This window comes from Elephantulus edwardii, unplaced genomic scaffold (genome assembly GCF_000299155.1).
Source record: "Elephantulus edwardii isolate Elephantulus edwardi_28Jun2011 unplaced genomic scaffold, EleEdw1.0 scaffold00021, whole genome shotgun sequence".
NCBI lineage: Eukaryota > Metazoa > Chordata > Mammalia > Macroscelidea > Macroscelididae > Elephantulus > Elephantulus edwardii.
In genome coordinates, this window is record NW_006399771.1 from 157,982 (window position 1) to 171,070 (window position 13,089).

Sequence of the window (13,089 nt, forward strand, 5' to 3'; positions counted from 1 at the left end):
TTGCTTTGCCTTTGCAAGCTGCCCTTTGAAGTCTTCTGTTCAGCTCTCTTCCCCTTGTTTTGGTTCCAGTGCAAGTTTCAGATGTGGTCTTTTCTTTCTTCCCTGTTTTTGGAATGATCTTTTTCTTTCTTCATGGATGGTAGCCTTGATGTCATCCCACAAGTCCTCCGGTCTTAGTGAACAGTTTAATTTGATCTTCTGGAAAAAAATACTAGAAACCCTTAAAATGAATTAAAATTATTTTACCGTTAAATTGCTTTTCAAACACATCACTTTACATTTTCATACATAACAAGAAACTTGTTTATCCATCAGTCGATCAATTTTTGGAAAAAATAAAATGGAATTATGATAATGTAAGTATTTAGTTCAACTTTAAATCATCAGCACAGCCTTTCTCTTGTATGTGACACTGTTTTGTAAGAGTTCTTCATCTTGTGAGTCACGCTGTTTGTGATTTTTACTTTATTTCTTTAGCTGAACCTTTGCCTCCTGAGGTAGAGGATCACTGAAATGAAGGAAGAGCCTCAATGAAATGTCTTCACACGGTCACTACAGCAATGGGCTCGAGCACCACGGAAACAGCGTGATTTCAGTCTGTTGTTCACAGGGTTACAGTGAGTCATAGTTGACTCAAAGGCACCCAACAACATTTCTTTAGAGTGAAATGCATTTTAAGGACACTTAAAAATAATGCAAGAATAGGATACTTAAATTATGTTACTTTCCCATAACCGTAAAACTATAGATGTTTTCTTGTGCACTTTTTAAAACACTCTTTAAGCAATCTGCTTTACCCCAACTTTTCTTAACCTGAGGTGGCCTAGTGGCGCTGCCAACCCCAAAGGTCAGTGATTCAGATCCACTAGCTGCTCCAGGGGAGAAAGATGGACAGTCCTCTTCTGTGTGCTTGATAACCTCTGAAAACCACTGGAGGGTCAGCTGTGAGTCCGTTCTGACTCAGTGGCAGAGAACAGCAATTTAAGTTTTTATTTATCAAAGCAAACCTTTATTCTGTCAGCTTATGTAATATTTAAATCAAACAACTATTATAGCAAGCATAACTAATACAAAAAGTTTGGACATAAATGTTAGGATTTCAATTCACTGTTGGGTGCAGATGGATGTAGGAGTCCTGGAGAGTAGCCTGCCTATGGGCCTCCACTGGATGTTCCGCTACGTGAACAAATTATAGTACAGGTTAGTTAAGAGTGTTGTTCTTCAGTGATATGTGTAATCGCTTAGTATTTGCTTTAAATTTTAAGATGTGTTGGATTTATATATTAACTCAGATTACTGTGGTAGAGTGATTCTCCCACCACACTTCATTTATATTCTATGTTGGTTTGCATACAAAACTCATATGTTGTGTATCGTTCATGTACTTTCTATTTCATACATTTCTCCTACATTCACATTATGTTCCAAATGATCACTCATATGCATTGTGTTTTATAAAATTAAGCACCTTGAGCTCTTAGAAAAATTACCAGAAAAGTTTGGCATCAAATGTATTTTGCCCTTCTTGATCTTGGAATAATTCACACAGCTTCATTTTTTTAAATGCAAAATCACTGTGTTTTTCCCTTCTTAAAGATTTTGGGGTCCATCTCAAAGCTTGGTTGTGTTCGCCGTAATGTAACAGTGCATATTGATAGACCTTGCCTTTAGATAATAGTGTGAAGTGGCAGCGTTTGGAGCACACCTGTTTCTTAGAGAGGTTCTGTTAATTCCTTAGATTTTAGACGCTGTGAGCCTAGAGGAGCGCTTCAAGGTGACTATCCCACTACTTGTCAGACAAATCGAAGGTCTGAAATTGCTTCAGAAAACCAGGAAACACAAGCAAGATGATGATAAGCGGGTAAGGATTTCTTTTTATTCATTCCTTCAGGTTGCTGATTATTTTTTAATGGTATGATATATAAGTGTTTTTTGTTTTTTTAAGAGAATCTCATATTTCAGAACCTCTTTTGAGGGGCTATTTTTTTATTCTTTTTTTAATTTATTATTAATTTCAATGAAAATTTACAGAGACTTTGGATTTCCACTCACTCATTATTGCACTTTTCTCCCTTCTTAACCCTCCCTAGTACAGTACCCTCTTGGAAAAGTAAAAGAGAAATTCTTTCATTGTTTTACAATCCCTCCCCCCAAGTTGTTTTTGTTTTAAATAAAAAGTCAGGAGAACAGTGATAAGAAGAAAAATGCTCAGTGCTTCTTACTACCCGGTTACTGTTAAAATTTGGTGTGTTTCCCTTGATCCCTTTTCTTGACACCGCCTCCTCTTCCCCTCCTTTTTTTTCGGTCTCTGTCTTTGTCCAGCAGTGCAGACTCTCAGTGCAGGGTCCATTTACCTAGGCCTTCCCCTCTTTGTATTGTTCCCATTGTGTTTCTTATCTTAAAAAGAACAAGCTGCTTTGAGTTGCTTTTGACTTTGAACATAACATTTTTCTGCAACATGTATTATAAAGACTAGACTACAAAATTGTTTTCCGGTAGGGTTGTATCACTATGGTGTGTCATGATTTGCCTTCCTATTTAGTTTTTAAGTTATAAACGTTTCCGTTTTCATTACGTCATGCTGTTAGTGTCATCTTGTTTTCTGCCCTTTATTCTCTATTGCTTTAAGAATCAAGAAAAAAAAGCAAAATCAACATCTACTTTAGTTGATTTTTTAATTAGTTTTCATATACTAATTCCCTTACATTATGTTTTGTTCATATACACACTGTTTTATACACTATTTAATTTACATTGTATTTTATAAAATCATTCTTGCACATTGTATTTTACATGTTTTTTTTAAAACTGGTTGTTTAGCTCGTTTTTTTAAAAAAAAGCATTTCAATAAATAACTCATAAGTTATTGATTTTGTCTTGTTAATGAGGTGAAAGCAGCAGTTATATTCCAACATCAGTTGTTGTTAGCTGTCATCCGGTGAGCCCTTGGCACAGTGGAATAAAACACTGCCTGGTCCCAGCACCCGCCATGATCACTTGCAAATCAAACTACTGTGATGTGTCAGATTTCCATTGACTGGAAAGCAGGACTCAGAGGCAGGACGCTGACCTTTTCTTCCTACTTCATTTTAACCTGGAAGTGCTGTGGAAAGCTGGTGAGCTTTGTGGCAACACATGAACCTCTACTGGCTGCAGGTGGCCAAACACACATGGTCCCTTTGGCCAAGACTGAACCACCCATGTCTCCACATTCCCAAATAGCTTTCCATTTCACTTAACACTATTTCTTTAAAGATTCTTTCCTTCTCAATTGTTTTGTCATACCTTCTTTATTATATATTTATTTTCTGATGGAGTTCATTTGACTTCTACCTTGAGCTACTGAATCCACTATTTTTATGTTAGAAGAGAGATAAGGAAAATATAACTGAAGTGGACAAGATGTGAAGATGACACTACCATGCAGATTATTTAATATCTCTAAATACCAGCATGCTGGTTAAAACAGACACCAGAAGTCTGAATTCTTTCTGATTTGAGATTCGATAAGTGAGTATTTTTTTGTTTTGTGCCAAAAGGTAAACTAATGTTATGAATTGTTGAATCTAAAGCCAGTCTGTAAACTTTCATTTAGTCAAAATAAAAGCTTTTTAAAAGGAAAAGAAATGAAATAATTTGCTTTCTGTATTGAGAGGAAACTAAAAGTTACTACTAATAAAGAGTTCAGTCATGTAAAAACTAAGCTTTGAAAATTTGCTGTTTCAGCTGCCAAGGAGAAAATTGCATTAAAAAGCACTTTGTTTCAGTAGTATTATGTGCCTTCTTAAAACCTCAGAAATTTATATTCTATTTTTTTTACTTTAAAATATATTATTAACTTAATCTGCTATTAATTTTATAAGAATGAAAAAATACTTATGTTTTTAGAAGTTCGATTTCTATCTACTGTTTCACATTTTATATTTAAATGTATTATGTTTATAGATTGAGTATATTATGATTTTACAGGTAGAAAAAAATAAACTCTGGAGACTTTTAAATTAAATACTGATAAATCTTTTTGTCGCAGTGATGGTGAGAATAATTAATGATATTAATGAGTTGAGAATTTCCAAGATTACATAAGAAAAGTTTTAAAATATGATAGAGATCTTGGACAGTAAACAAAAATAAAGGCCGTATGTTTTGGCCCAGAAGATGGATATTAATTTGAATGAACAATTTCAGTATAATAGCAACAGGAGGCAAAGGTTTACAGAAATATGTGAGAAAGAAGAAGCAGTAGGAATAGGCACATATTGAAAAGTAAAGCATTGCCCAAAGTGAAGTAAATGGTATAGCAGTTAACACAACGGGACCCAGGCAAGAGGAAGTATTGTGAATGGGGGAAACCTTTCCAAGTGTTGCAGGCAGAGAGACTAAGATCAGCGTTGGAAAGGTTGACGCTAGAGAAAAATTTTGTAGTTTAGAAGGAAAATGAACATTCTTAGTTGCCAGGTGGTTAGTCGTAATGTGTCAAGGAAATAGTGGCTTCAGCAGTAGCTGAAAGAATAGACTTCCTTTTCATTAGTTCTGGTGGCCAGTGTCTTGAAAACGTCTAGTTAAAATCCTTTCCTCTCATCCTGGTAAGTGTTTAGCAAAGAACCGTATTTGGTACATGTTTATCTACTTTTTAAATTCTGAGGTGTGTGTGTGTGTGTGTGTGTGTGTGTGCACCTCCTCTTAACTATCCTCCTGAACTTTAGTTTCTGAACGTTAAGACTGTGAGCGTGAAGCTGTTTCTCCATACCAGTCACAAGCTGTTTGGAGCTGGCTATTGCATTTCCAATTTATTTTGGCCCAAAGTTTTACTTTTTTTACATTCCACTTCAGGTCATAGCAATACGGCCCATCAGAAGGATTACACACATGCCAGGCACTCTGGAAGACGAGGATGAAGAAGAAGATAATGATGATATTGTCTTGCTAGAAAAAAAAATACGAACATCGAGTATGCCAGAGCAAGCACATAAAGTCTGCGTCAAAGAGATCAGACGGTAAGTTCTATTCATGAGTGTTTCTTTTTGTTTATTAATGCTAAAGTTACTGTTCATGCTACTGAGGGAGCTCTGGTGGCCTAGTGGGTAAGGAGTTGTGCTGCCAACCCAAAGGTATGGGATTCGAATCCACCAGCTTCTCCAAGGAAGCAAGATGGGCAGTCCACTCCCAGGCAATTTACAGCCTCTGAAAATGCATAGGAACGTCAGCTCTGGGTCGGTTCCAACTCCATAGCACATGGCAACAACTTTGAATGACAAACTAAAAATGCAGGCATGTACTTTATGTTCTCTGATTTTTCTCCTTTTCCTGTGCTTAATAGACTTTAAAGAATTCTTAACTTATAGCTTTGATTTATGAAGTGCTTTCTTCATTCCACAACCAGACTCTAATTCTTTTTTTTTTATTTATTTTATTTTTGTGTGCGTGTACCGTCAAATCAGATCTGACTGGTACAGGAGGAGATTGACCCTCCTTACCCGGCAGAGCATCTGGTGGATTCGAACTGTTCGCCTCTGGGATTGTAGTTGCAGCTCCTTGCCACTAGGCCACCAGAGCTCCCCTCACACTCTAATTCTTAAAACATTCATAGCACTCCTGAATTGAGACTTCAGTCTTTTCCTCAGATATTGAAGACAAATCATTCAGCTCTTTAACTTATTTTGCAGCTGTTATTTTTTTGAATGAACTATACATCTTTGTCTAGACAGTTTGCTCAGTTACTGTGTTCTTCACATACTGCTGGTTCAATTGTGGGGTTGTGGGTCCCCCCCCCCCAAATCCTAGAAGACAGAGACTGTCCATTTCTCTGTACAGAAGGAAGTACAGGGAAACCATCACGATGGAATAGGATGTATGAGGTGATTTTATTTTCTGGATAAATTCAGGATTAAAATGAAAGGCCATTTCTCTCACTTAATATTCTTACAACTTTGCAACCATGCTACATTTTAACAGTGAATTATAATAAATTTAACTGAATGTTTAATAAGAAGATTTGACTTTCTGAGGTTTCCAGTTAAGAACATTAACTGTAAATGTAGTTGAAATGAGTTTTTGTTGACTGTTGTTCTGTTTTCTGGACTGTTGTGTAGAACCTCTGTTATGTGCACTTTGCATGTTACGGAAGTTGCATTTTTTGTTAAATATCTAGTATTTGCTTATGTTTATGAGTTGATGTGATTTGTGGTTCAAAAACCAAAGAATTAATAGTTGTGTTGCACTTCAGTCTTAGGAAAAGAAGTCAGTGGAACATGTGATGTGAGACTCCCTGTGCTCTGAAAAGGCCAGATTATTTGCAGGACTGTGATTTAGTGATACAATAAAATGTTGTCCCCACTTTCCAGATGCCTGGTTTATTTACTGTTTTGTAAATGTGTTTGTGGATATATTACAAAACAGAATTGACTTTTTATTAACTAATGGGTTGGGTTGGGTTTTTCACTTTTTCAAATTTATGCACCCAGATGTACATGATATAGGGTGGTCAAGAAAAGGAGGATATGTTTGATTTTTCTATTACAGATTTCTATCTTTTTAAACATGTTTGCTAAGTTGTTGTTGTTTTTCTCCACAGTCTCAAAAAAATGCCTCAGTCAATGCCAGAATATGCTCTTACAAGGAATTACTTGGAACTTATGGTGGAACTTCCTTGGAACAAAAGTACAACTGGTGAGTCAATATAATCCTTTTTTTTTGCAGTCTGTTGCATGAGAGGTTTTTAGTTTTGAAATTCAATTTATCTTCATTGTCTTTTCTTGCTCATATTTTTGGTATTGTATCAAAAAAATCCATCGTCAAAAGTTAAATCCTTTTAAAAGCTTTTCCCCTATGTTTTTTCCACAAGAATTTAGTTCTTATATTTTGGGTTGTTCCTAAGCTTTTGGTTCTTAGATTTAGACCATTGGTCCATTTTGAGTTAGTTCTCATGTACGGTGGAAAGTACAGATTCCACGTCCCTGTTTTACATTTAGAAATCTATACTTGTCCTAGCACTGTCAATTAAAGAGACTGTTCTTTCTCCATTGAGTGAACTTGGCACCTTTGTTGAAAATCACTTGACCATAGATGTAGAGATTTATTATTGGGCACTAAGCTCTGTTCCCTTGTTTAATCTTTACATAGCACTGTACTGCTTTAGCAGGTTTTCCGGTGGCATAGCCGTAGGAATTGTGCTGTTGACCCAACGTCTATCAGTTTGAATCCACCAGCATCTCTGTGGGAGAGAAATAGGCAAACTGTTCTTATGTGTACAGCCTCAGGGGCCCGATGGAAGGGGGCTGTGAATTAGAACTGACTCGAAGGCAGTGAAGGGTTTTTTTTTTATATTACTTTGATTGTTATACCTTCTTAAAGTACAGTTCTAAATTATGAAATATTGTGCTTTTGTTCTTAAAAAAATTGTCTATTCAGGGATCCTTGAAATTTCATATACATTTGAGGGTTAATTTTTCTATCTGAAAAGAGATTGTTGAAATTTTTATAGAGACTATATTGAATCTGTATATAGCTTTAAGTAGTATTAATAATTGCTATCTTAGCAATTTAAATCTTTCAGTCTATAAACATAGGATGTATTCCCTTTTACTTAAGCCTTTAAATAATTTCAGCATTTTAAGAATAGCTTTCTGTGCTGAGTGAACTAGCTCAGGCTCATAAGGACAAATATTACATAACTGTTATTGAAAAATAATAGATAACTAGTAAAATGTTTATAAATGTCCAAATGGGCAAGAAAAGAAGAGCTGCAGATTGGGGAGGAAATCACAGGATCAGAGTTTGGTGGGTTGGAGGGAGGGGGTGAAAGAATTCAGAAAGACCCGGTGGGGATCTGAAAAGACAGGGTAATAGTGGGCATAGTTCAGTGGTGACTCATTTTATAAGACACAATGTATGGGAATGATCATATGAAACACAATGTGAATGAAAAACAAAACAAAAAACTATTAAAAAAATAACTTTCTGTATCCAAGCCTGGAAGCAGGAGCGGCATCCACTTCCAAAATGGCTTGCCTCTGGAAACTCTGTGTACGAACAGTGCTCAGGCTGTTCGTTCATAGGGTCGCTATGAGTCGTCTGCTACTCGACGGCATTAAACAACAACAACATCCAAGTCTTTCGCCTCCCTAGTTAAATGTACCCTTAACTAGGGGAGCTCTGATGGTGTAGTCTTAAAAAGTTGCATTGAACACCCTAAGACCATACCTTTCTCCTGGTTCAAATCCACCAGGGCCTCCCCAGGAGAAAGACAAGCAATCTCCTCCCATGCTGTTTACAGCCTGTGGAAAGCCACGGGAGGATCAGCTGTGGGTCGGTGCCAGCTGGACGAAGATGACTTGGCATTTTAGACACTATTTTAAATTAGTTATTTTCTTGATTTCATTTTCAAATTGTGTGCATGTTAACAAAACTGATCTTGTACCTGCAGTTTTATGAAATTTATTTATTTGTTAATGATGGTACCTTTTTATGGAGTCCTTGGGTGTCACAGATGGTTAAACACTCAACAGCTGAAAGATTGACACTTTGAACCCACCCAGAGGTACTTTGCTTCTGAAAAAGAAAGCCTGTGAACATCTCAAGTTCCATTGTGGGTGTCTGTAAATCAGAGTCACTTCAACAGCAAACTAGCAGCAGCAAGCTTTCCTGTGGATTCTTTTGCAGAATTCTGTCATCTGCAAATAGAGGTGGTTTGCTTATTTGGGTTTTGTTTTCTGTTTTCATCATTATGGATTTTATTAGGGAAGTTGACAGGTTGTAATTCAGGTTAGCAGCAGGATACAATCCCTCAGTCCAGATGGCTTTGCAGGGCCTTTGACCTTCAACCTCACTGCTTAGAACAGAGTTACAAAGCTGCCTTAGTCCTGCCAGTTATGACATCTTCCCTCAGTCCTCCATCAGGCCTGGATGAAGACCTCTGGCTCTGGCTCTGGTGTTGGCGCTGGCACTGGCACTGGCACTGGCTCTGGCTCTAGCTCTGAAGGGCAGCTGTCCTAAGTCAGCTGTGTTTCTGATTAGTCTCTGGTTCTCTGTTGAGGCTACTGTTGTTCTTATGTAGATCTTGGTCTGCCTGGCACAGGAATACCTGGCCTGAAAAAACACCCCACTGCTTCCTCTTCCCTGTTGGCTGGGATTCCCCAATAGAGACAGTTGTATTGCTTTCTTTCCAATCTGGATACTTTTTATTTCTTTTACTACCCTCCAGGATTTATTTTTAATTCCTGATCTAAGAAATACAAGGTAAATATAGTATGATGACTTGCAGAAAAAGTAATTTTAGACTTTATCTTTTTGCCTTTAGTAGCCTAGTAAGTTGTTCTATGCTGTTTCTTCTCTCTACTTTTATATTAAAATGAAATTCATTGATGGCATTAAATACCAGAAGTTACTAATCAGGAATTTTTACCAAGTTTAAAAAGTAGGATTGTAGAAATTTCTGGGGAAGTGTTTATTTGGACAGAGATACTCTGGTGGTGCTATCGTTAAGCTATTTGATTGTTAACCAGAGGGTTGTCAGTTTGAATCCACCAGCTGATCCATAGGAGAAAGTCGGCTTCCATGAAAATTTATAGACTTGAAAAAATCAGGGCCATTCTGCTCTTGTCCTTCAGTTGAAATCAACTCAGTGGCAGTGGGTTGGTTTTGCTTTGGTTTATTTGAACACAGAATTCAGTCCCAGTCTTTGCTGAAATAGCCAAGAAAATATAAAAACAGGGCAAAGTCGTCATTTAAGAAGTTGACAGTTAATTGTTTGTTTCACAATTCAGAAAAGGTGCCACCTACTGGCCAGAAACTCATACTTCAGCTAGATGAAATTAAGATGGGATTGAATTGATACTGGCGCTGATTTACAAATCACAGCTAAAGTGTAAGAGTTCTCAGTCATAGTCTCCTGTAGTCCGGAGAGGTGAGGGTGATGTAAAATAGTTAAGGGCAGGCCACCTGCCTTTGGGTTGACAGTGCAGCTCCTTACCCACTAGTTCATCAGAGCTCCCTCTATCGAGAACTATTGTTTTAGATGCCATCAAGTCGACTACAACTCATAGCAGCCTTAAGAAAAACAGATCTGGACTTTGCCCTGTCCTCTGTCATCGTCCCCATCTTTAATAAACTCGAGCCCATTATTACAGTTACTATGTCATTCCATCTTGTTGAAAGTCATCTTCTTTTCTCTTAATCTTTCTCTTTCCTAGCATGGTGTCCTTTTTCGAGGTATGGCCCCTCCTGACAGCAGGTTCAGTAGGTGAGACGAAGGTCACCTTCGTGCCTTGCCCCTAAGAGGCACCCTGCTTGCATTTCCTCCAAGACATACTTGTGTGTTCTTTTGGCAACTCGTGGGATATTCATTACTCTATTCCAACATCACAGCTGAAATGTTTCTATTTTTCTTGTCATCTTTTCATCGTTCAACTTGCAAGTGTATCGGAAGTAATTGTAAAGACTATGGCTTGGATTGGGTGCACCTTAGTTTTTAAAATGACATCATTGCTCTTAGTACATGGCCAGGTCCTTGACACCTGTTTTCTCTATCTATGGAGGGACTAAATCTTCAGCAGAAAAATCAGATCTGAATTTCCCTAAAGACTCATTCTCTCATTGCCATCAAGTCAGAATCAGTTTTTAGTTGTCTTTTAGCAAGTTTTTGGAGACTATAAAATTGCACAGGAGGAAATTGCCCATCTCTCTCCCGGTGGATTAAACCACCAGAGCTACCTTAGTCTCACTTGTTAATGCTATGTACTATCAGAATGGACCCTCCGGCAGGTTTTCAGAGGCAGGAAATCACACGGGAGGAAATCACTCCTCTTCTCTCATGCAGCAGTTGGTGGATATGAATTACTTGTCTTTGGGTTGGGAGCTGTGGTGGCCTAGTGGCAAGAAGCTGCTCTGCAATCCCAAAGGCACATGGTTCGAGGGCATCAGTTGTTCCTTGAGAGAAGGACAGGCAGTCTCCTCCCATGGCATTAGGATCCCATGTTTGGGAGCACTTACCACTAAGCCCGTCTCCCTTAGACCCTGTTAGAAGGATCTAATTCAGTTGGTACTTTCCACATCTCTTTCCTGAAAAAATGACCTGATTCGTTCCATACTGGAAAGGAGTTCTTTATTTCAAAATTCTATGTACTCAGATTATTTCTGTTGGATTATTTTGACAGATCGTCTGGATATTCGGGCTGCCCGAGTTCTTCTGGATAATGACCACTATGCTATGGAAAAGTTGAAGAAAAGAGTGCTGGAATATTTGGCTGTCAGACAGCTGAAGAACAACCTGAAGGGCCCGATCCTGTGTTTCGTTGGTCCTCCCGGAGTTGGGAAAACAAGTGTAGGAAGATCGGTGGCTAAGACCCTAGGTCGAGAGTTCCACAGGATTGCGCTGGGTGGAGTGTGCGATCAGTCTGATATCCGAGGACACAGGTAGAAACTTCTCTGTTGAATCTGTTTCTTTTCCTATTTGTATTGTCCTAAATGGAAAGGCATTTAACAATTCTTACTAGATAGAGACTTTACCCTAATGGTACCCAAACTCACCCTCCTCTTTTAAGAGTGAATAGCTGGCATGTCTCAGCTTTCTTGGAAATCCTTTTGATAATTATGAACTATTGATTTTACAGTGTCTTAACATTCATTTTCCCCAACAGCATTCTGTAAAAAATTACTCATGACTCTTAAAGTTCTAAAGAATAAACTTGAGGAGGTTAGAAATCTTTACGAAATTGAAACTTTTTGCCATTTAAACTTATATAAAAACTGAATAAGAAAGAAGGAGAAATATGGGAAACATAACTAAGGCTTTTCCTTACATAAGGAGTTCCTGGGGGATGCAGACGGTTAAAAGTGCTTATGGGTCAGTGATTTGAACCTACACAGAGCCTTCTCAGAACACAGGCCTGAAAATTAACTTCTTAAAGCGAATAGCTGTGGAGCGCCCCCTGGAGGACAGTTTGCTCTGCACACATGAGCCGACCCTGAGTTCATGAGTTCATTTGACAGCAGCAGTTTTGGCCCGTCTCTGTACTGTCACATTTTCTGTCAAAACACATAAAACTACAGAAGTGTGTCCCTGAATAATCTGACATTACCAGAATCAGATTTATGCATTTTTCGCTTGTTCTTTCAACTGCTCAGATCAGATGATGCCTTGGAAAAAGCATGAACTTCTATTTCATGGTTTAAGGGTTAAGGATTTCATAGCAGCTTTAAATAAATAGATCTATAATATATATATTAATAGGTCTTAACATAAAGAAAAGTGTAACCGTCACGAATATGATGAAAAAAGAATGTCTTTTCCATTTTCCTTATTCACAGGGAAAAGTTTATATTTAATCTTATTTTCATTTATTCATACACCATTCTTATGTGTTAAAGAAAAACAATTCCGTGGATTTAACTAATAAATAATGAATAATGGTGGTGGTGGTGGTGTCAGGTGCCATTGAGTTGAGTACGACCCATAGCGACCCTACGAACAACAGACCTGGATCCCATTCTATCCTGTGATCTGATAGACCCAGTGCTGCGGGTCTATCATTCCATCTCTGTGGAGGCCTTCCTCTCCTGCTGACCCTCCATCCTTCCAAGCATGATACCACTTGTCAGAGGAATAGCCTCTCCTAGCAATGTGTCCACCGTTGCTCTTCAATATATTGAAAAGATCCCTGATGACCGTCAGGGTTAGACTTTCTGTCAGTACACTTAGTGGCCTAGACTTTCTTATTCTTTCTTTTGCCACTAGAGGCTGTAGTTTGCTTTCATAAAGAAATTTCTGTAATTACTCTTGGGAGATGCTCTCATTCAAGTGACTTCATATAAGTGATTTCATAATTCACATACTTAAAACAGTTTGAATTTCTTTCTTATTGGTGGTATAGTGTATGTAAGTATTTCAGTAGAATTATTGATTGGATTTAGAGAATAATTTTGTATAATTAAGGCTAAACACACATGACCAGAAGGAATTTGTCTTTATTTCTTTTTACATTGCTATTGATCAAAGGGAGATAGATGTGAAGGGAGGGGATAGAAGTGGATGGGTATCCTGGTGGATGGTGGAGCAGGGAAATAAGTGGGTAAAGACGTGTGTGAGAAAGG

At 37.9% G+C, this 13,089-nt stretch overlaps 1 protein-coding gene across 1 annotated transcript in view; it reads left to right on the top strand.

The window, feature by feature from the left end:
• Positions 1-13,089, top strand: part of LONP2 (lon peptidase 2, peroxisomal) — an 80,420-nt gene that overhangs the window by 24,231 nt on the left and 43,100 nt on the right. Inside the window, exons 4-7 of the mRNA XM_006882502.1 lie at positions 1,739-1,861; positions 4,834-4,997; positions 6,575-6,669; positions 11,154-11,412. Coding sequence (XP_006882564.1) covers positions 1,739-1,861; positions 4,834-4,997; positions 6,575-6,669; positions 11,154-11,412 — 641 coding nt within the window. The remainder of the gene's footprint in view (positions 1-1,738; positions 1,862-4,833; positions 4,998-6,574; positions 6,670-11,153; positions 11,413-13,089) is intronic.